A 23,945-nucleotide genomic window follows, 5' to 3' on the forward strand; every position below is an offset into this window, starting at 1 on the left:
ACAAGAGGAAGTGTTGTTCCAGATGAAAGACCTTCAGGAGACACATAGGGAAGACTAGTCATCATCTTTATAGGGGAAAATGCAGAGTTTTGTTTTCTTTAGGAATATGCTTTCAGATGGAAGCTTCCTTTTAAGTTTTTATCATAAAGCAATATAATGCTTTTACTAAACACTGAAGAATAGAAAAATTAACTCACCATCTCAGCATCTTAACATAACTTTAAGCGTTTTGTTTTGCTTTTTTATTCCCATGCATCTTTATTTTTATAGAGTCGTAACCAAGGAAATAGAAGGAAATAGATCAGAATGCAGCTATCATAAGTGTTTTTTTGTTGTTTTTTTTTTGTATTGGCTTATGGTACTAATTGTCATCTTAATGGTAGAGTTAACATTCTATCAGATTAATAATATCATTATTTGCTTATTTTTTTCACTTGTTTGCTATTACAACTAAGGATGTGAGTATTTCTTCCTGCATATGCCTTACTTCTGTATTTTGGAACATTTCTTTAGGACAAACACTCCAAGTTACAGTAATTGAATGAAGGGTCTGAAAATTTTTATGGCCTCAAAGTCTTTTGGAAAACAAATTGGCAATACGTACCAATTTTAGTGCTGCCAGCAACAAATGAGGGAACCTCTTAATTGAAGCCTCACCAATATTAGCTATTTTCAGTTGATCAAAAATCCTGCTTTAGTAAGTGAAAACCAGTGCTGCTTTGCCTTTTTCTTCCATTTCCATTCTCCCAGGTTTGTTTATAACTTCTTACTTCTCCTTTGCAGACAGTCTGTTCATGTTTTAGCCAGAACTCTCTAAGTGCAGAAAAACAGAAAATATAGGGGGAGCTTTTGCACATGTTCCTAGCAAACAATAATTTGAAAATCACTTGTAATAGTATTTTAGCTTCATTAAAAATGTATATAGGAGCGGAGGAGGTAGTGAAACTAATACTTCCTTACCTAGCACTTCTAACAGACAACAGAAAGAAAGCCTGGATGTCAATTGGATCTTGTTCCTAAAATGATGCCATTACAAAACATACATAAGCCATAACCCTGTGCGTATTCTGTTCCTTGTTCACTGAGGGAAGGCTGGCTGCCCTCGGACCTCACTCTTTGGTTTGCATACCTTTGCAGGTCACCGGTGTCCCAGAAGACCAGATCCTGGTTGCTGTGTTCCCTGGCCTCCCTACTTCAGCAGAGCTCTTTATTCTCCCCCCAAAGAACTTGACAGAGAGGCGGAAAGGCAATGAAGGGGACCTGGAACAAGTAAGTGAAAGCAAACGTGGCTAGAACACTTGCCTATACCTCACATTCTAGGGGGATCCGAAGGTAATACCATCCAAAAAGGGAGAAGAACTCTCTCCCATTGGCCCATCAGCCTGTTACTATTTGTCCAGTACCCAGGGCTTTGAAAACTAATCAGCCTAATCCGTAATAAACACAGATGCACGTAGAGTGGAGCAATTGGCATCATTCTTTCTCACAGTTGACATTCCAGCTACTTGCTCCTCTCTCACTCAGTGACTTGTACCGGGAAGAGAGATACGGGTGAGAGAGAGGTATTTGAGTTTCTCTATTGCTGGGGAAATGTTGTTTCTTATCTTTAAAGATCCTGGTCAATCTAAGTTCTGCTTCTGGGGAGAACATGAACTGCTTTAAACATGTTTCTGTGGAGGGAGATGGATTGCCTCATCTTGCTTTGTCTAAGGAAGCAGCATTTCCAAACAAGACTGTGATTTATGGTCCTTACCAAAGGGGCAATTAGTTCCTGTGATCTGCGCGCTACCCAGGAAACAGAGGAGATGGCCAGCCCCGTGCTTCTCCCTCTGTCACTGCCTGGTCCTATTGGAGTCTTGGTGTCCGTGCTCTGCTCCACCCTCCCCTGCCTTCCCAGGATGTTAAGTCCGAGTAAAAATAAGTGAGAATGAGGCTGCTAAAAATCGGAATGGGTCTAACACATTTCTTCTCCCATATGAGGTGATCGTTGTGCGGACAGTTTCCACGTCCCTCTGCTATTTACGTGGCTGTCACCGGACCCCTACAGGTCACCGCAGGCCTCAAACAGCAGAGATATCATTGCAGTGGTTTCTCTGGGCAATGAAGTGAATCTTTGCATTTCAGGGTTGCATGGTGAACTTGGCCAGATATAAATTCAGCTGATGCAGACATCACTTTTACAAGACCTCTTTATCCCGAAGTAGCAAGTGGCAGGTGTGAATTATAGTTGGAAACTACAATATCCATCCATTTAGATAAATAGGTAATTACAGTGACGAATAGCAGCTGTGATATTAAGGCACGTACAGCGAGATAAGTGTTGGGGACAATAGCCTACGCCTGCCTCTGCTTCCATGGGGGAATTACGAAGTGATTAAATCGATGTTATGTGTTCTGAGAGTTGCTGGGGAAAAGTAAAGAGGAAAAATTATCCCATGAAAAAGGAGGCAGCTTCCGCTTTGATGTCTGTCTCCCATTGTCTCTAAGAGGGAAAAAAGCAGAGGAGTGGGCTGGGGAATACGGGCCTGCTTTAATCCTGGCAGGGCCTCTCTGCCCTGCGTGTATTACTTGATCGGATTAAAGGACTGTGATGGGTTGACTTTCACTGGAACCCACCACAGGTTTTTCTATGGTAAGTTAAAAGGCATGGATGAAAGAGCACCGAACTAGGAGCTGAAGGAAATGTCAATGTCTGTTATCAACTGGAATTTACTAGGTGACTTTGGACACACCTCTTTCTGTCTCGTTATTGTCTCCAGTATAAGCGAATAATATCAGCTTCTCTTCTGGCTTCACAGGGCTCTAAGGGAACCAATAGCCTGTCTTCTGCTTTTACATGGTCCTTTGTTTTTGTTTTTGTTTTCGTTTTTGTTTTATTCCTGTTGACCCTGGTTTCTTTCTCCACGAGGGACCATTGTCACAGGTCATGCCTTCCCACGCAGCCTTTCTCTCTTTTTTCCTAGATTGTAGAGATGCTGTTTAATGCTCTAAACCAAAACTTGGTCCAGTTTGAACTGAAACCAGGGGTTCAAGTCATTGTGTATGTCACACAGCTGACATTAGGTGAGTGCCCGTTGGGATTCAGGGGGAAATGGGTGTGGTGATCTGTCATCCTGGCGAGAAAAGGGAGGAGACAAGTAGCAACTAAGTCTCCATAAATGCCTGACAATGGCTTTGGGGCAGGGATCTTCTGAATAGGGATGGTTAGGAAAGATTAATCACATCTTTCTGGAGGCTTCTCGTTGAGGTGGCAAGAAGACTTTCTTAGAAGTGCCTTGCTTTTGAATCCCTGGATGATCTTAGGGAAAACCTACCATTTCTTTGGGTCTTGAACTTTTTCTTTTTTTTCTTTTCCAGTTTGCAACAGTTGGGATTATATTAGGCAGTTCTCAGACTCCCTTAACTTCTGTGATTTTCTGACTCTATAAATCGTAATTAGGAGGTCAGATCAGACCACTTTAAGTTGAAACAGGGATCAACTCTATAATTAGTTGATTTGTAAAATAATGAAAGAAGATATGTCCCTTTGGACATTCACTTCTGGATCTTTGGAACAGTCTATTTGCTAAATCCCTCATTGCTCTAAAAGCTGTCAAATGTGAAGATTCCGGATGTGCTCATCCAGCAATATTTCACCAGAACAGTGTAAAGAGACTGAAACATTGCATCAGTGTTTAATCCAAAGCTCCCCATGAGCTACCCGTAATTGTGTGGACAGATACTCAGGCTAAGAGAAGGGCATTTAAACCCTGATTCTACTCCCTGTAGTTGGACATACATCGCTCAGCCTACACCAAGAATAGCAGGTCTCCCCAGGAAGAGCAGAGGGGTTTACTTTCCCTAAGAAAAACTGTGATTAGGGATATGATTTCATCCTCGAACCCGTTTCCTGTGCCCAGAGAGTATTCAGGGCAACTGGAGATTAGATATAAAGATGGAACCCACCTGGTCCTCTTTCTCCGGTGGGTACTCACTTCAGCTAATAGTTCCCAAGTGAGCATGTTCTTTCCTCCTAGCTCCACTGGTGGACTCCGGTGCTGGGCGCAGCAGCTCAGCGATGCTTATGCTCCTATCAGTGGTGTTTGTGGGCCTGGCTGTGTTTTTGATCTACAAGTTTAAAAGGTATGTACTGTCATCACTCAATTTTGATCCTGGGGTTAGATTCACAGGAGCTGATTATTCCTGTAACCAACATTCCAAAACTCACCCTAATTATGTGATATTAGTTGTCCTTTAAGCTCTGTTTGTCAATGGCCAAAGTAGGAATGATTGAGGAACAGGGACTAAGTCAGTTTAAGAATCTGAACTCTCTCTAATTGATAACTATGTTGAGTTAGGGGAAGGAGGGATAGTCTATGAAATCAATATATTATCTTCAAGAAAAGTGTAAGAAGTTTTCAAACCTCACATAATTTCTAAAATAAGGTCTCAAGTATTCAGGATATCTTTTTTTCTGCAACTTAACAACCATTCAAGATGGTTAAGTAGAGAAGATGCAGTTGAAATCGTGTTCACACATGTACAGACACACACACATATTTTCTTATCTTGTGCTATAGCTATTTAAATTTGAATGCTAAAAATATTTAACCTTGCCCTGACTGGTGTGGCTCAGTGGGATGGGCATCATACCACATACTGAGAGGTCACCAGTTAGATTCTGAGTTAGGACCCTTGCCTGGTTTTGGACCAGGTCCCTGGTTGGGGGCATGTGAGAGGCAACTGATGGGTATTTCTCTGGCACATCAATGTCCCCCCCCCCCCCCCGTTCCTCTCTCTCTAAACATAAATAAATAAAATCTAAAAACAAACAAACAAACCAAAAACCTTATTTCTCTCTCTCCTGTTTGTTAAGGAAAATCGATCATGAAAACCAAACTCTATATATGTTCATAAATTATTTTTAAAGATCACAGGAGGGGTAATATAACAGGATACTTATTTTAAAACATCAAAATGAAATCAATAATTCTTTACCATTCTTTAAATAATGTGATAATTCTATGAAGAGGTGTCGGACTAGTTACGAGTATGAGCTGTGAAATAAGACAGACCTAATTTTTACTTTTAGTATTTTTACCCTAAGAAAATTATATTGGCTTTTTAAGCTACTTTGGTTTTCTCATCTGTTAAAAGTGTAATAATATCTGTATCAGGTACATACTAAATAATCTACAAACCTAAGTTATTATTATAAATAACAAAAAACATACCTTCCAAAGGTACCTTCTGTGTCACAAACTGGCACATAGTAGGTTCACAGAAATCATATCGGTGGCATAGAAATGTATTTCATAGGAAGCCTAGGTAAAGTAGGACTATCATTAACTATCACCAGATGAGTTTTGAAAACATGCTTGGTCCTGGGAGTGTTTCTAGGTACTGAATGTAATGCTTTTAGATTCTGGAAGAGATCAGTGGTAAAGGTGCTTCAGTCTACCCTTTCCCCAGCTCCCTTTAGCTCTCCTCTAGTGGATATCTCAGGTTTAAAACACAAATTTTAATTAGTATCTATCTCTGCATTAGCCAAACAGCATGAATCCTTCAACACCCTTCACCAGAATGACCTAGTGAGGTTTACCTTCCTACCCAATATGTAAAGAAGTATGTGAGTTCATTTCCTGTTGGATGAAGATGTATCAGCCCACCTGCTATGTTCCTTTAGAAAATGGGGGGGGGGGGGACTTTTCACATTACAATTAAAGAGCAAAGTTTCAATATAGAAACAGAGAAACAGTCTGGTCAAGGCAATGCCCATTTATGGATGTACTTCAGTTATAAACAAAGCAAACTTTCTTTCATCTAAGTATTTGATGTGGAGGAACCTGGTAATTGCTGGGGCTTGAAGATCAACTATCTCAAATTTATTTTTCTGGCCCCTAGAGCTTCATGGTTGCTGAGATCAAGGGTCAGTAGAAGTCCTACAAAAAAAAGTATTTGTGTCAGGTGTCAACAAATCAAGGCAAGACCTATTCTGGGTCTTAGAGTTTTCTGTTCTCTTATAAATGCTGCTAGACTCCCTAGACAGTCAACTATTAATGTAGGCATCTCTAAATGTGTGCACTTCAGTACGTGGATCTATGCCAGGTAGTGCCATCTTTGAATTATTCCACCTTCGTAGTCCCCAAATAGCAGGCAACCTTTTCTATGTCCCTGAGAGTGATCATGCAGCCAAGGCAACAGGAAACAAACACCAGGCAATCTGAATAAACTGCAGACTGAGCAAAGAGTTACCAATCAGCAGTTACCTTTGTTTTTCTAGCCACTTTTTCTGGAAGTTTTCCTCACAATGTTCAAGACCATTGGTGGAGGACTTGTTGGATCTTCTTTTATTCTTTGGTCTCCTTTCCTCCTCATCACAAGGAACTCCAGTAATGGTTCTTTGAAGTGTGCCTGGCTTGCTGACAAGTAAGGCCAGGTTCTTGTCCCTGAGTTCTAGAGTCTCTTTTGCTTCTTTTATTTTTGTCCAAAAGGACTTTCTGCAATAATGAAAATACTCCCTAATCTGTACTTTCCAACACAGTAGTCGTTAGTATGATTGAGGAATTAGAATTTAAATTTTATTTAAATTTCCTTAATTTAAATTTAAATAGCTAAACCTGGCTACTAAACACTTGGATAACACAGTGTAGAGAAAGGACAATTATGTGTTTGTTTCCAGATTACTGGCCATGCTGAGTTTCCATACCCAAAACTTTCTCTTTCTAATCACCAGGATTAACTCATTAAAACATTCATTCATTCAGCAAATATTCATTGAGTGTCTATTGTGTGCAAGGCGCTGAAAACCATCACAATATCCCAAGTGGTCCCTTAACAGTGGAAGGAGAATAGAGATACCATGGGCCCCAAGCTTATTTTAAGTAAAATATAAAAATCATTATGTGATGGCTTTTATTTTATGAAAACTCTTCCTAATAAGACCTTTCTATACTCTACGTTCATTTTTTTCCTGGTTATCTATGAAAACTTTTTCAGTACTTTTTTTTTACGTAAGGCTTTCATCATAGTCTGAAGCCTGCTTCACTGTCTCTAAATTTCCTCCTGTGGGCTTCTAGTACTTCTCATAGTTGGAACAAACAAATAAAAACTGAAGTTTTTATAGGTGACTTGGGTTGATTCATCTTACTGCTCTTATTTAAACCTATATGAATGTGAGGCCAAAACACGCCTCTATATCTGCTTTCCTCATTTCTTACCTGCAAACTTTGGGTTTAGTCTTGACTTATTAGATCCTTAATAGTCCTGGAAGTGAATATGTTAAGAAATGAAAAGTAACTTGGCAAATTTTTAAATGCTGAGAATTATAACATACAAAACTCATTCCCCTTCAAACATCTATTAAAAATGTTGAAAAAAATATGCCTGTTTTTAGAGACTAAAATAAACTGAACAATCTTTATAAGGGCAGTTTTATCCACATCATCACAACTATCGTTAGGAATGCAGGAAGGGGCGTGCAGGGATGGGGGAAGAGTGAACTGTAGCTACAGCTCTGAAGTTATACAGGCTTGTGTGATCAGCAATGATTTTACCACCTCTAGCACCTAATATATATTACAGTCATCCCAGTGTTCATGAATAATATGTACTTTTATGATTAGAAGAAATCTAAGTCATTAAGCTGCATTTCTATTTAGATAACAAAGTAAGGGCCAGCATAAAATTTTAATTAGACACATTTAGAGAGCCAGTGATTTGCTGCCTCACATAGTCTATTCATTCAAGGTTCTTGTAAATTATATTAAACTAGTATGGACTAGTAGGAATTAGGAGGACACCTCCCTTAAAGTATGGAAAGCAACCATTAAACATGAAAACTAAATGTAAAAGAAAGGTAGAAACTACCCATGTTTTAAACCTATTTTTTAGGTCTTTCCTTATTAATTAGCTATAGCAAAGCCTAAGTAAATATCCCCACACTCTACATCCACTGGGGATTAGAGTAGGGAAGAGAATATAGAAGCTTGAAAATACCACTGGTTGGTGCCATACAACAGAGTGACATGCACCGAATGTTTTAGACTGGGGTGAGTGTCAGATGTCTCAAGTTTTAATGACATCTATGCCAGTAATCAGCTTCATGAAGTTTCTGAACATCGGTCCAATTTCTCCATCATTTAATGAGGTACAGAGATCTCTTCTAGATATAATATTCCAAGATAAAAAATAAAAATAAAAAAGGTTTATTTTGTTTGGGAACATAATATAAAAGTAGAAAGTAGAAAGAATCCAGGCTTTGAGGCCATTTATTCATTCGTTTAACAAATTCTTACTGAATATAAACCATGTGCCGAGCACTGTGCTAAGTTAAGTGTATAGCAGTGAAAATAAAAAAATAGACTTATACACATTGGGCTTTTAGTCTAGTTGGAAAGACAGAAAGCATTGCCTGTTACATCACCCTAAACAGACACCCTAGTCATTTCTTTCATAGACACTATCTCATTACATATTTATAAAAAAAGAGGCTGGGTAGTCAGGAGAGACCTGTTGGAAACGACATGTAAGCCAAGTTCTGAAGGACACTACCATGAGAAGAGTAGAAGGAGATGTGTTACAGAGAGAACAACTGCTTTGAAGTCCCCAGGATGGGGACTAATTTGATGAGTGGAGTCTTGAAACTCAAAGTCTGGGTCTCAGAACAGTACCATTTAGAAGCCTGGCAGAAATGCAAAACTTCAACCCACCTTTTCCAGACCTATGGAGTCACAAATGCGTTTAATGAGAACCTGGGTGACATATAATCATTTTATAGTTGAGAAGTGCTGTATTATAAGGATTCAAAGGAGGCTACCGTAGCTGGAACACAGTGAGTCAGGAGATAATAGAGATGGGTCAGGAGATGAATCCTTTGAGATTTTAACTTGAACCTTCCTGCTTCTCCAATCTCAAGTCTGTCTGGTTTCTAAGCCCACTACTTTTGTGTCTTTGAGCAAAGGTATTTAGTTTCTCTTAATCCTTGTCTTAATCTTCCCTACAATCCTAAAAGGAAGCTATTGTTATTCCTGTTGAACAGATGAGGAAACTGACTATGGAAGTATTTAAGATACTTGGCCCATGAATGGTGTTCTGAAAAAAATACCAGCAATGGCTATACATCTTTTATTTCTTGGCTATTCATAAAGAAAACCAGTGTGAATTGATTAAATTGATGCAACATTAGAAGAAAAGGTCTTTTCACTATGATACAACATTTTGAGTCTCAAAGTCCGGCTCCTTTAAACAATTAATAATGGACACATGTTACAAGGGTTTTAGAACATACATGATAGATAGCATTGCTCTTCTGTTTACACCTGCTTGGTTTTGCCCTAGAAGACCGTGCATTCCTCAGGGAGTTCTGTGGTTTACATCTCCCCTGGGTATCTGGGTCTCTGGCCCTGTGTTTCTTGGCCTCATGACATCAGTGTCTGGGTGACCATCCCCTCTCCCTGACATTAGCTGGCCCTGTAAATAGCATCTTCCTCCTGCTTATCACCCAGGGTTTCCAAATGCCCAGGTTCAACATGCGCTGTGATCATAATCTGATTTTGCTCCCGCACATGTAGGAAAATCCCCTGGATTAACATCTATGCTCAAGTTCAACATGACAAGGAGCAGGAGATGATTGGGTCAGTAAGCCAAAGTGAAAACGCCCCCAAAATCACACTCAGTGACTTCACCGAGCCTGAGGAACTGCTGGACAAAGAGCTGGACACCCGAGTCATAGGTATGTGTGCTGGTCCCACCAAGTTCCTGTGTCCTCTGTCCTCTAAACACTAGTCAGCCAACCTACTTGGCCTGTTCTTCAGATAGTACTAGAACTATCTACAGCAACATAATCGCATTTGACAGTTTGCCCACCACCTCTGGCCACGTGAAATTGGCAAACATGTTTTTCCCTTCAAAGTTAAGCAAGATTGAAAGTGTTGAAGTCAGAGTTGGGGAGGGATGACGCCAATTTTCCACCGCTGTTGGACTTTTTTGTTTTCTTCTGTAAAGCAAAAGAATTATATGCCCCATTAATAGTCATAGTAATGTGGGCTCTGGCATCAGATCACCCTGGATCCGTTTTATTGTTCAGCCGATCTACTAGCTCTGCCAGTCTACCAGCGCTATGCCTTCCCTGCACCTCATGTTCCTCATCTGTGACATAGGAATAGTAGTACCTACCTCCTGAGATTTTTGTGATAATGGGATGATATGTCATTAGCACAGTGCCTGCCACATAGTAAGTGTTCAGTACATGTTGGCTGTTGCTATAATTATTAGTAGAATCTAAGATGGCAGGGTATTGCTCCTACCTTGTGTGCTAGTTGGGGAGATGCAAACTTTAAATGTAGATGAGATAAGCCAGTGAGCCAATAGGAGAGAGTATGTAGGAGCCCTATTAAATAAATGCATATTAAGTACCCATTCAAGGTGGCTTTGTGTTTAGCAGGAAATAAAACAAACTCCTGCCTTCATGACCTTTACACCCTTCTCTCCCTGTCTTCTCTCCCTGCAGGAGGCATTGCCACCATTGCCAACAGCGAAAGCACAAAGGAGATTCCCAACTGCACTAGTGTTTAATGCCAACAAGCCACGTGGTCAACCATCTTTCTGACTTTTTATTTTTGATGAGGACTATTACTATTATTATGGAAAAAATGAAAATGTCTTTTTTTACCCTTTGTTTACCAAGGGCCCCTTTGTAAACAGCAGGCAGATGCTTAGCTTTGGGAGGCAAAGGCATTCTTAGCTGTTTACAACGAGATGAAAAGGATAAATGGCTGTACTTGGGCTGTGGGCCAAGTGCGCCTCTCCCCACGGCCTTCCTGCTTTAATCTGTCATTAATGGTGCAAGGACTCTCTTTTTCCTTGTGATCACTCTTTTTATTTCTAAAGTTGGGCTGGCTTTTCATTAACCTCCCATCCCCCCAAATCACCAACAACCTCCTTCCCCTGCACACGCACCTAAAACATAAACCATTTCCCAGTTAGATCTGCAGGAGGTAGGTTAGCGGGGCGTGAACTAGCTGCAGAAAGCATGCACACCTTTATGAAGGAGGCCCTGCCTTGTGCATGTCAATAGCGAGGCTACTGATGGCTTAGTGTATATAATTACAATGTAAATAGCTTTTTATTTCCTAAGAAATAATTTAATGTTTAGTAAAAAAGAAAACAGAAAAAAGAAAGACGTGTGTGTTGGCTTCTGCACTCACCCTCAGAGCTGACCAACCCCAGGCCTGGTTGATGTGTTGGGTTCTGGACGCTCTCCAGTTGTCTGTCACAATTAACTCTTGCATCTCTGTGTCCATGCCATAGCTGGTTTCTACTTATGTATAGGTGGAGGTACAAAGGTTCCCCTGCAAAAAGGATGACATCGAGGATATCAGCATGAGAAAATGTTCTCTGGCAAAGCCAGGCAATGGATCGAAACATGACAACGATTCTGCTTTCTGGTTGGATTCGAAAGAAATGTATAATGTTTATGGGGAATTCTTGGGCTATTCTTAGCTAAGAAAAGTCCTCTGGGCAGGAGGCTAAGGAAGCGCAGCGCGTGGCATGCGAGGGAAGTGGCGTCTGTAGAATCACGAGTCCATGCAGACCTTGTGGGCCTGATAGGGGTCTAGCCTTTAATGATATTAGTCAAAGACGATTTTAGCAAAGCTGTGCTATTTGCTTGTCAGATGTACACAACTTCCTTAAAGTCAAATGTCTGCCTTCAGTTCCCATAAGATAGTTCTTGCCTCTGGAGTGAGTGCTCCCAAGGCCAGTATTCTGCTTTCAGCACCCACCCCCTTCCCACATGTATACATGCCGGTTTTTTTCAGTAGCATCACTCTAAGCCATGCTGTAAGCAGTTTTTAATTTTCAGGCTCAGCCTGTGCACACTGTTTTAGAAATTGATATGCTGTATATATTAATATACATATATAAGGGAGGAAAGGCCAGATTTTTACCTGTTAATATTTGTGGGATGTTGTTCACATTTCTCTCTAGGAGACACTGAGAGAATGTGCTCTCCAGATATCTGCCTGGCTACAGTACAGATCAGGATTAGGAGCATTTCTAAAGATCCTGCTTTTTTGTTTCAAGGGTTAAATGGAGCAGACAATTGCAATACTTGTACTGAACACTGGAATACAAATGCATGAGTCATATCTATATATACAGTATATGTATATATACTGTTCTTGGTTTTATTGTTCCATTTGAATATTTCTACTGTAAAAAAAAAAGACAGTGGTTTTGAAATTGTTGAAAATAAATGTATTTTTGTACATCAAAGCCGTATATCTTGTCTGAGATTTCTTTGGGCCGTTTTCTTTATTATATCAGTCAATTATTGCTGCAATAATACCACCTGGCAAAAAAAAAAAAATTGAATAGCTTATAACAACAGATATTTGTGCTTTGCTTTTGAGTCATTAGGTTGGCTGTGATTTGGCTGAGCACAGTCAGGACTGACCAGGCTCTCCTGAGTTAGTTTTGATTCAGGCTTCAGTTGCTTCAGGTCTGCTCCATGGGCTGTCATCATTCCAAGAGCAGCAGCTACCCAAGGTATGTTTTTTTCCCCTCATGGTGAATTACAGAATTCCAAGTATGGCCAGCAGAATAGTCTTTGTCTCTAATGTCTTGGCTCAAAATGGTGACTCTATTTACCCATCACCTGCATTCCGTTGACTAAAGCAAACAACATGGCCATGTCCAGCATCAATGCCTACGGAAATAGACTCTGCTTAAGGCTGACACAAGACCCTGTAAAGTTGCATGACAAAAGGTGTGGATATGTAATTGCAATTGAGAGAGGGCATAAATAATTGAGAACAATAGTTCAATCTAATTATTCATTTTCTATGACCTTATGGGGAGCTATCCTTAAATGGACCATTTGAATCAGTATCCAAGTTTCCCATTCCGATGTTTGTGGCCAGGATTTCTGGACAAACATCTTGGTAACGGTATGGACTTTGAGTCTGAGCTCAGGTCCCAGTGAGTGGTAAATATGCAACCTCCAATTCAGGTCTTAAAGATTTCAGTGGAAGAAATAAAGACGGGAGAGGAAGTCAGTAAATCACATATCCTTTTTCATTTTCTTTTCTTTTCTTTCCTTTTCCTTTCTTTTCTTTTCTTTTCTTTTCTTTTCATTTCTCTTCTTTTCTTTTCTTTCCTTTCTCTCTTGCATGCTGCTTGATGCATGACACCAGTAACAAATCTTCTCTTGCTCAGTACTGAGTAAGGAATGGGGAACAGACGATGAGTGAGTGACTCTTCTCCACATTAGGTAATAAGGAATGTGAATTAAGTATCTATAGTAAGGGCTGTAAGTTGAATGTTTTAGTTTTTATATAGTGTTGAAAATATATGATAGATTTCCATGGATCCCAGAAAATCAAGAAATCAAAATGCTTTGGTCAATAACTTGCTTCCATATTTTAGATACTAACTAGCTATTCTAGAATGGTATATTCTGAACTCAAAATGAAGATGTAGAATTAAACAAAGGTGAGATTTTTTTAAATTTGCCAATATACTTAAAAATGATGTATTATTCTTAGTATAATAGTTCTTGAGTTATAGTCACCTTTTTAACAAATTTATGTTATATAAGTACCTTCCTCAAATATTGAGAAATTAACTTTATGGTACCTCTAAACAAAGTAATAGTGAATATTTTTTCAGTTTCACTGGTTATTCATAACATAAAGTACTTGCACATCTGTAAGGCATTTTCAATGGTATTGAGCTTCCCAAATAATATAAAATGTCTAGTATTCTTATCCCAGTCAAAGGTGAATTCTCAAAATGTGTTTGTTTCTGCTCTCCGATGGGATCTGAGTTCTTTCCATACTAATTTTATGTCAGGTTGATAAAATTGCTCCACCAGATTCAAATGATTGATGCTTTAAAGCAATAAAACAATATGAGATAGTTGGTTCATTTGAGCTAAGCCATGCTAAGCATATAGCCTCTGTATCTACCACCAGCATAGTTCTTTTAGATTTCTCAGTGCTAGAGCAGCAAAGCCAGACGACAGAGAGTGTGACCGATGTTTAGCTACTTCTGTGTTGGTATAAGGACACTCTTTGCCTCAGAATTGTTTTTCTTAAGGCAACTCTAGACCTTTTAAGTAAGCCTTCAGAAGCACTCTGGGGCTAGAGCCCAGCTACCAGCACCATAAGCGGATTCTCCAAAGGTTCTCATGTGCACCGATGTTTGATATATAAAAATAACTGCTTTATCTGCCACAAAAGAGTCCAGGCAGTGTTACTGGATAAAAGTCACTGTCCTGGCTCCTGTTACCATGATACAATACAAGGCACCTTAATCTATAGGAGTGAGAACAGCTTCTAAATTTACTCATTTCCTTTTAGGCAACAGCTGCAACTCCGAGAGAGTTGCCTAATTGAGTTATCTGAAACAAAAACACACTGTGAATCAAGGCGGTGATGTATTGTGCCTTGGAAAGAATATTAAGCTAGGAATTAGGTGATCTCTAATTTTCATCAAGTCATCCTGGACCTCAATTTCCTTGTTTGTAAAAGGAATATACTTGATGGCCTGCCTCACTGGCTAGCTTAGCTTTTCAGAATTTATTGAGAGATGACTAGTATGAGCAGTACTTAGGAGAACACTCTCCTTCTGTGTGAAAGGGAAAAAAAAAATTCAAGGGTAAATAGAACAAGGACACATCTCTGACTATGCTCCCTCTGAATTTTAAGTTAGAGGGATGTTTTTAGACTCAGGGAGGAAAGTGACTTCCCTAAGGTTGCACAGCAAATTAGTGCAGAGCTGAAGCTAGAACCCAAGTCTTCTTTCCACCATACAACTCCCTAACGAATACGAAGCTGGTTGAACTACAGATCCTTGAGCATCCGTAGGGAGCCCAATGGTTAGGCCATCACGGCTCGTGTTTATAACATCAAGGGTGGTTCCGATTTTAACTTCGGAAGTGTGCGTATCATTCAGTAGTTGACAGTTCTCTGCACGCTGTTGCCCTGCTGACCCACTTGTTGGGTAGCCCGTGGCCTGATGCCCTTGCTTCCCTCACTGGAATAAAGTCAGGCTGCTCAACAGGCAGCTGCCAGGACCTGGCTTCCCATGCTGTGCTGTTCGCCTTTTAAAGTGGTTGGCCCTGTTCTGAGGGAAGAAGGCCAGAGAGCAAACTTAGGCAGTGGGGATGCCTCGTCCTGACACACACACCAGATGCTGCCAAATTCTCTTGTCTGATCCAAGGGTACTGCCAAGGAGACCAGATGTAGCCCAACGATTACCTTTCAAAGTACCATGGCCTCCTGATGTCCTTAAACTTATATTAGTTACCATTAACTTTACAGGAGCAGAGCGCCCTTTAAAGTAGGAGAGCCTGGCCAGACTTCAATTTAGTCTGAGACTGAAAGTCTCAATAAAACTTGAATCCATTACTTTTTAATTACCTGAGTCCCAGAGGGATAAAATGCCATAATCAGGGTCCAGTTTTCCCATCTATAAATTGACAGTAATGGCATCTATCTCACAGGGCTGGATCTCCAATCAAAGGAGAGAATTTGGGCAAACATACACACAATGACTAAAGCTTGAGGAAAAAATGATCCGACCACTCTCTCACATAGGGCTGTATTTCCAAGGAAATTCAGAATTACCTGGGGGGACATACCATCTCCCTTAATTTCCCCTCAGAAGGGAGAGAGTTTTGCTTAAAACTCACCATTCACACCTTAATTCCAAAAGTCACTGCTGCTCTTATTGCATTTTTTTTTTTTTTTTAATACAACTGATCTAATTTCTTGGACCATCTGGAAGGGATAAAATTTGGATGCTTCTAATCAGGGCTACTTGGAATTCCTCATAAAATTAGCCTGGAGGCTCTCAGGCTCTGAAACATGGTCACTCTTGCCAAAGGTTGTGCAGACCTGGAGGTAGCCATGCTCCTGGGACATAAACACCTTGACCTTGCTTATTGAGGGTTTTGGCTCCAGTATTTAGAACTTGCTTCGAGCTTACTCTTCCTTCTTGTACAATGTTTTTGTGATGATGTGTCAACTTACAGGCCCTAGGGTCCTGCAGGTGATTGACTTGAGTGCCTTCATCTTTACATATTAAAAAAATAGAAGATAAAACAATGATTTATAAAAATATATCTTTTATAGATCTTGGGGTACCAAGGATATGGCTTTTTTTTTGCCTTCAATTCTGGTCACAGCACCAGGAGAGTTCTTTGAGTGAGCGAGCACAGGATGGAGATTCTTTTCAAAATGTCAGGAAAGACAGAGGAAAATAGATCATGACAGGTGCACATGCCATCTGTCATGATGGCTTAGTCTCTGGGGACTGGTGCTGTTTGCAGCTATTAGAAATGAACCAGATAAAGTGTGGCCTCCAATAATTTGCTCTTGAGAAAGTGTGTGGTCTGGTCCCTGAGGAGCAGAGACTTCCTCTGCTGCAATGTTTGTACCCAAAACATCCCATGTGCTGAAGGCTGTTGGGCTCCAGGGATTTCTCCCCACAAAGGAAGTCCTATGTCTCCTCCCTGGAGCCTCTCCCAGAAGCTCTTCCTATGATTAGGGCCTTTTGTTGCTTATTCTCCCTTGCAAAGGGTTAGTGCTGTCAGTCTTCCAAGAACTGGCTGCCATTAACATTGTGTCCAAGCATGGTGAACAGGAAGAGAAATGCAGATGCAACAAGACAGAACAGAATTGTTTTAATTGTTTTTCTTGTCACTAATCTGTCTTCCTTGGTTTCTAGATAGAATCACCTGGAAAGCACATAATTGTCTCCATAAAAAACACACCTTGTCCTTGGAGCACCAGAATGGTTTTCTTGCACTGACCTTCCAAAATCTTATGTTTCAATTAGAGAATTGCTGGGCTTCTTCCATTGGCAGCTGGGACCTTTCGAGGGAGGAATGCCAAGGGAAGAAGAGAGGAGAAATGAGCCTAGAGAAATAAAGCTAATTTTTGTTAATTACAAAGTTCCACTTGATACAGTCTCATTTCTACCTGTCAATTTCACATTCTCCTCTGTGAGGGGAAAATGAAGATGCTCCCCAGATTTCTAATCTATTTATAATGCTAACAAGACAACTCCAGGCACCCTGTGCTCATCATGAGCTAGTCATCCTATGCTATGCCTTATGCCTCTTCATTAGTGGCATGGTGGTTTCCCACTGATCAAATTGGAGGCTCAACCAGGCATTGGGCAGGAGGGGAAGAAAGAGCTCTGAGCTCTGAGTCCAGTGGAGCTCAGATCTTGGCAGACTTTCCAACAACAGGTGGACTTCATACCTTGCCTTGAAATGCATCCCTTTTACAGAGGCAGCCACCACTTCCATGTGTGCCAACAGAACATGGCAGGTCTCCAAACACACGTCTCCTTTCTTTCTAGGAGCTCTCCAGAACCTCTTGGCTTAATGATTTATACCCAGCAAGTGGCAATGAGTAGAATAATACTAAATAATTAAGCATGCATCTATATCTGATAAAGAAGCAAGATCCCATTCATTCATTCAATTCATTCAAACATTTATCGAACACCTGCTGTCCGCTAAGTCTCTGTTCTGGATACTGGGAATACATCAATGATTAAAACACACTTAATATAGGGTGACCATATTATATTTTTAATCCAAACTGGGACACAGTTGGAAGTGGATGAAGCACTATGAATAATTACTCTGGGGAAGCAATCGTGACAAAGGACTGTCTCAAGCAGACCAGGACGTGTGGGCACCCTAACTTAAAATTCAGAAGGAGCATAAAGTCAGAGATGTGTCCATGTTTCATTTTCCCTTGAATTGTTTTTCCCCTTTCAGACCCTGACCTATGGAGGGAAATCCAATTCTCTGAGCCATTTATGGAGATTACCTATCAGCCTTGGAGCCCTCTGAGTGCCTCTCATCGGAGTGGTGAACTTCTACCTGGTCAAGGTCAGTGAACATAGCTCTAAATGGTTTTTAAAATATATCTATTTAAAATATTATATCAGTTAATAAGAAAATAAACACGAATTCTGGCTAATTCAAGCAAAAAGGAACTTATGGTAAGGCAGTTGGGAGCCCATGGACTCAACACAGCTTGGAAAGAGGCAGGAAGACATCTTTGGAGGGAAGAGAATCAGGGAGCGTAGGAATGTTTTCCTGGAAGATAGCATTTTACTGAGGGTCTGCTTTGAATTAAATGAACTCCAATCATCTCCTCTATTGCCATCTTACTGAAGATTCAAAATTCCAGATAAATTGTCCATCTGGGAAATTTAGGCCACATGCTCACTGCTTGAGTTTTATGGGCTGTGTTCCTTCAAAATTCTTATTTGAAGCCCTAACCTCCAGTACCTCAGAATGTGATTGCATTTAGAGATAAGGCCTTTAAAAGGAGCTGAAGTTAAAATGAGGTTATTAGGGCGGGTGCCGATCTAGGCTGACTGATATCCTTATAGGAAGAAGAAATTAAGGACACAGACAGGTACCGAGGGAAGGTCACGTGGGCGAAGATGATCATCGATAAGTCAAAGAGAGAGGCCCCAGGAGAAACCAACCCTGGTGACACCTTAATCTCTGGCTTCTAGTCAGCAATAGTGTGACATAATACATTTCTGTTGTGTAAGCCACCCGATTTGTGGCACTTGCGGCACTTGTTATAATAGCCTTAGAAAACTAAATGGTGAGGTAAACAATGTAGGAAAATAAACCTGTGAGTATTGCTCTGGCTTTTGAAGTGGGAGTGGAAGTCATTTGGATTCACTATTCTACTTGGTTTAAGTATTCTAGGAGAAGCATTATCCCTCCACCACCAACAAAGGCGATAAGTGTGGTTATGAAGGCCCAATCAATTCTGGACAGAGAAGCAATGTCCACTACAATAACCCTTGAATTAATTAGTAAAATCACCATTATTTCAATATTTATTGAAACTCTACTAAGAAGCTAAGTGCCTGGTACTGTGTGAGGTTGTGGAATTTCAGACATGAATATGTGACCCCTTTGCTGGCCGGGCAGAACTTAAAATTTAATGAACATTCTTGTAAGTATTTATTTAATTTTGAAATCACACTTTTTAGGAAAACAAAGTGCTTTGATAATTCTGAAGGGTTGACAGGGGTAATACCTCCCCCTTCCCAGAAGAAAGGGTGGTGGTAAAAGTTGAGGAAGAGTTATCAAAGGAAATTACATTTTCACTAGGCATTAAGAAAAAAGTTGAATTTGCTCACTTTTTTTTTCTTCCATTTACAACCTTCCTCTCTCTTGTCTCTCTGGCAAAACGATAGAGGCCTGAAAGTTGAGAACATGGAAGACCTGGAAGGTGAATGGGGATGAGGGAGTGGCAGGAAATGGGCTAGAATGACAACTATGAAATAACAAATAAAATAACAGGGGTTTAATTTAGAAAAATTTTGACCTAATCTGCACATGAAAAAGTTTGTATTTTCTAAAATATTCTGAATTATTATAAAAAGCATATATTCATTTCATAATTTAAAACAATAAAGAAGAAAGTTAAAGTCACATCAATTGTCCATAATGGTATTCCAGACCTAGTGGGGTTTCCAGGTATTTCATTAGAGTCCTTTTTAATAAACTTTTAAAAAAGCAAAGAAAGCGTTCTGCAATCCTGATTATTAAGCAGAGTTATAATAGGAACATTCATAGGTCAAAGATGGACAATTATTTCAAAGGAGACTTGTGGTAACATACATCTGCTAGAGAATGGTTTATTGGTCTTTATAAATGGAAAAAGAAGCTGTAATTACTTTGGTCTTTCACAGTAAGTATTAAAGATACAGGAAATCATTACTCAAGGTTCTTGGCAAAGGAAATGGCTTTTATGTTGCTCTCTGCTACTCTTTTGTCTCGTTCCTTTCACAATAATAGACAAACTTTTTTGTTTAGCAATTTTGCTGGCAGCGTCCCATCTATAAGAACTTTGCATTGCTAACAAACGTTGGAACAGAACAACACCAATTAAAGTTTTAAGTAGTTATCAAACATGGCAGGCGACTGCATGAAGTGAGAGGTGAAGAACTTCGCTGGAGGAAGGCATTGCCTGCTGTTGAAAGATATTCTCAGGAGGAGGAACACTTGGACCAAATTTTCTCCTGAGCTTTTGCACTCCCCAGGCTCTGTGATACGGGGTGATAACTGGGGGTTCAGGAACTCTGGGAGCCATAGGCCTGAATGAGAGACAGCGGGTGGTGGTGCTGAAACCTGCCCCACTAATTTTGGAAAATATGCTGCACGCTAAACAATTTTCCATTTATGGTATGTGTTATTTATGAGTGTTTATCTTTGTATCATGCAACCTTCCCTTTTTCAAATGAAGTCTCTCCCATGCTGAGCTCCCAGAATTAAAGGATCACTTTCTACCCCACAGTCATCCAAGGCAGTGAATTTCAACAGGTGTGCCTCAAGAATTTTTTAAACATGCAGTACCTGACTATTTAGTCAGGGGCACTGACCTCTTTTCCCTTGGGTTGTCAGATAAAAAAATAACAGCAGCCAACACAACAATAGGCATCTGGTGTGAATGTATCAGAATTATACCTTTTTTTGGTCAAACTAGCAAAAATAATAATATATTTTTTGGTGTGCCACAGAATTTTAGTAATTAGTTTATGTGTGCCACGAGATGGAAAAGGTTGAACATCACAGATCTAGGGCATTGCCTGCACCTTTGGGGACAGGAGAATGATGTTGCTCTAAGGATTTAACCTTTGAAGAGCTATAGATTTGGGTTCAATGCCAGCTTCTGCGTTTATCAGCCTCACTCTTCTCTCTTGTTCTTATGAAGAAAAGAGTAATAAAAATAAAAGATGTAACAGGTTTGATATGAATGGGCAGTCCCTTTGCCCCAACCTTCTGCTGCACTTTCCTGTGTCCCTTGTATGGCAGAGCCCAAGAGACCCCTTGCAGAACAGAAGCGTAGGAAGGCTCAGACCCCTAAGGGTGTTCCTTGCCCCCTCAGCCTCATGGGTCTTATTGCAGCCAATCCATGAACCCAGTGCTGCTTCCCTCCCTTGTGCAGGAAACAATGAAACAAAGTTAGAGCAGAATGTCCCTCAACCAACCCCACCACCCTGTGAAAACTCACACCTGTTCTTTCGTGGAGTCCCAGAGAAAAGCCAAGATACCAATGATTTTGTTTAGGCAAAACGAGGACAGTGCAAGTGACAAGTGGCCAGACCTGTGACGTGACTGGTGGGCTGTTGTATAGGATAAGTGCCACATTGTTAACCGCAGCCAGGCCTGCCAGTGGAATGTCTCCTTTTTATTATAACAGATCCTTGACCAAGCAAGGTCCTTCCCAGAGCCTATCATTAACTTTGTTATTATGGTTATTATCAGCAACGTGCGCCAATTTCCCTGCATCTTTTAGGATCTTTCAATGATTACGTGTTGAGATTTTTTTTCCCACCCATTTTTTCTCTTGTCCTCTCCCCTCCCCCTCCCCCTCCATCCTCCCTCCTCCTGCCCCAAAGGCCAAGGTGTCTTTTCTTTCCTCCTTCAAAATTGTTTTCCTTATAAAAGAAGGACAGTGGCAGGGATGGAAACACAGCAAGATTTGGAATCTCTGATGGCGGGGAGAAACAATATCTGTATATTATTCAACATCCTCCAAATTTTTCATCAGAAGTTTCATTTTTCACTAAAGTTTTCTGTTTACCTTAAAGCCACTGACATGAATATATATCACAAAGTTAAAAAGATTGACTTACATATTGCTGGCTATTGCTAAGATTCACAAAGGCTCAAAGCCCCAGCTAGTCTCCGGGTGTCCCAAGCCAAGGCATTTTACACATTTTTGTTTTGTTTTGTCAAGTTTTTCTTTCTCAGTGAACACATACTAACATGGTTTGTCTTGTCATTGTGATGTATGTTAGGTAGCCGAGGTGGCTAAGAAAGAGCCCAGAGCCAGGAAAGCCCAATGAAGGGCTTTTATTAGGAGGGAAGACTCTGTGGTCTGGCAGGCTGAGTCCAAAGAGATTGCAGCCTCAAGGGTAGAGGGAATTTTTAAAGGTGTGGAGTCGATGCCCAGGGGGTTGAGTCCCCCTGCGGGTCAGTTCCAGTCATCCAGGGTGCAGGTGTTTGTGAAATAACAATGTCCTCTGATTAGGGGTGGCTACCAGGAGCTTTATGGTCCTTAGTTCTGGGAAATGATTAAGGGAGAGGCGAAGGGGCAATAGGGGTGTAACTGCAGGATGCCGGCAGCGGTGCCTCAGTTGCTTCTGTTAATGGGGGTCTTTGTGATCAGGTGCATGGCTGGTGCCACAGACCCTCTTTGTTTCAGCACAGGCATGACTGCAGGCCACAGTCCCTGAGAACACAGTGGCCACTGGCCATAGCCTGTTTTTCAAGGCCTGACACAGGGGGCAGGTCATGGGGCAGGCGACTTGTCAGCCTTTAGCCCTAACGATATGCGGATGAATGAAACCGTACCTGGAGATGTGGTTGAGCTAGGCTTAATGGGATGTTTTAAGCAGGGATGCTGCCTGAGAGGCTGAGGACAGAAGCTTCTGTGTGGCATCAGTGGCCTGGAGAGACTAGGGAACTCCCCTGGTTCAATGCAAATTATCATGCTGATTAGTGGGCATGTTTCCTGATAGCTGAGGTCCCTGGGCTGGGGCAGTTTAGTGGCTCATCCATCCACACCATTGTTATGGAGAGGGTTTGAGGGTCTCCAAGGAGCAGCACCTTACAGGCTGTGGCCATGTCGTAGACTGCTATGACAAATGATCGCACACCAGGTGGCCTGAAACAACAGAAATTTGTACTCTTACAGTCCTTGGGCCAGAAGTCCAAAGTCAAGGAGTGGGCAGAGCTAGTTCTTTGTAGAATTTTTTCCTGCCTCTCTGCTAGATCCTGGTGGCTGCTGGCATTTCTTGGTGCTCCTTTGCCTGTAGATACATCACTCCAATCTTCACATGGCTTCTCAGTGTGTTTTTTCCCTTTTTTCTTATAAGGAGACATATCCTTGGATTTATGGTTTATTCAGTTAATCAAGAATGATGTCATCCAAAGGACCTTAACATAATTATATCTCCAAAAATCCCTTTTCCAAGTAAGGTTCTGGATGGACAGATCTTCCGGAAAGTCATAATTTCAGCCCACTCCATAGACCTATTCCTAAAAGTAAGAGGAACAAAGATGCAGGCAAAAGACTAAAATTTGGGGTAAGTAGAATGTATGCATGGGAACCAATATCATACATGGCCCTTCACCTTAGCCATCAGCATCCAGTGCCAGGCCTCATGATTCATTGCTTTTCCTTAACTCTTCCTTCTGCATCAAAACATACCAGGCCAGCGTCCTAGTTCTTTGCCTCTCTAACATGAATTTGGGAGGTCTGCTCAGGGATTTTTATTCTGGTCTGTATTTTGCAAGCTATTATTATTATTATTATTATTATTAGACACCTTGAACTATTATGAATAAAGGATTTCCCACAGATACCCCTGCCTTCATTTCTCTTTGAAGAAGGAGAAGAAGTGGTCCCATTGCTCAGATTTTAGGGCACAAATTATTTAGTTTTTGGGTCACTGTGCTGCTATCAGGTGGTTGTTCCTCAGCAAAAAGGAAGTTTTATATTATATGCATTCTTTTTTTTTAATGTATTTTATTGATTATATTGTTACAATAGTTCCAATTTTCTCCCCTTTACTCCCCTCCACCCAGCATCTCCCTCCCCCAGCAATCCCCCCCCCCCCCAAGTCCATACCCCTGGTTCGTAAAAAATAACTATCCCTCCCTCTCAGATATTAAGACCCTTTGTAATCTTGTAAAGGACAATGGGCAAAGGTCTCAAGCTCCTCTAGCTGCTTCAAGCTGGACATGGTCGTCGTCCTACCTACCTTTGGGTCCAGAAAACCCTAATAATAGTGGGAGTGTGGAGGGGAGGGTGGTCTTCCCACATGGGGAAGGATTGTGCAGACTCCAGGTCAGTTGGCTGTCTCCAGTCAACGGTGTGCTTGGTTTAACAGGCTGGCAT

The 23,945-nt window shown here is 40.9% G+C and overlaps 1 protein-coding gene across 1 annotated transcript in view; it reads left to right on the forward strand.

The window, feature by feature from the left end:
- The window catches only part of SORCS3 (sortilin related VPS10 domain containing receptor 3), a 550,161-nt gene extending 537,962 nt beyond the window's left edge, over positions 1–12,199 (forward strand). Inside the window, exons 23-27 of the mRNA XM_090279550.1 lie at positions 1,138–1,269; positions 2,964–3,063; positions 4,017–4,122; positions 9,552–9,712; positions 10,490–12,199. Coding sequence (XP_090135676.1) covers positions 1,138–1,269; positions 2,964–3,063; positions 4,017–4,122; positions 9,552–9,712; positions 10,490–10,554 — 564 coding nt within the window. The 3' untranslated portion in view covers positions 10,555–12,199. The remainder of the gene's footprint in view (positions 1–1,137; positions 1,270–2,963; positions 3,064–4,016; positions 4,123–9,551; positions 9,713–10,489) is intronic.
- Positions 12,200–23,945: the final 11,746 nt, after the last annotated feature.

Source organism: Furipterus horrens, unplaced genomic scaffold (genome assembly GCF_987537825.1).
Source record: "Furipterus horrens unplaced genomic scaffold, mFurHor1.1.pri manual_scaffold_5, whole genome shotgun sequence".
Taxonomy (NCBI): domain Eukaryota; kingdom Metazoa; phylum Chordata; class Mammalia; order Chiroptera; family Furipteridae; genus Furipterus; species Furipterus horrens.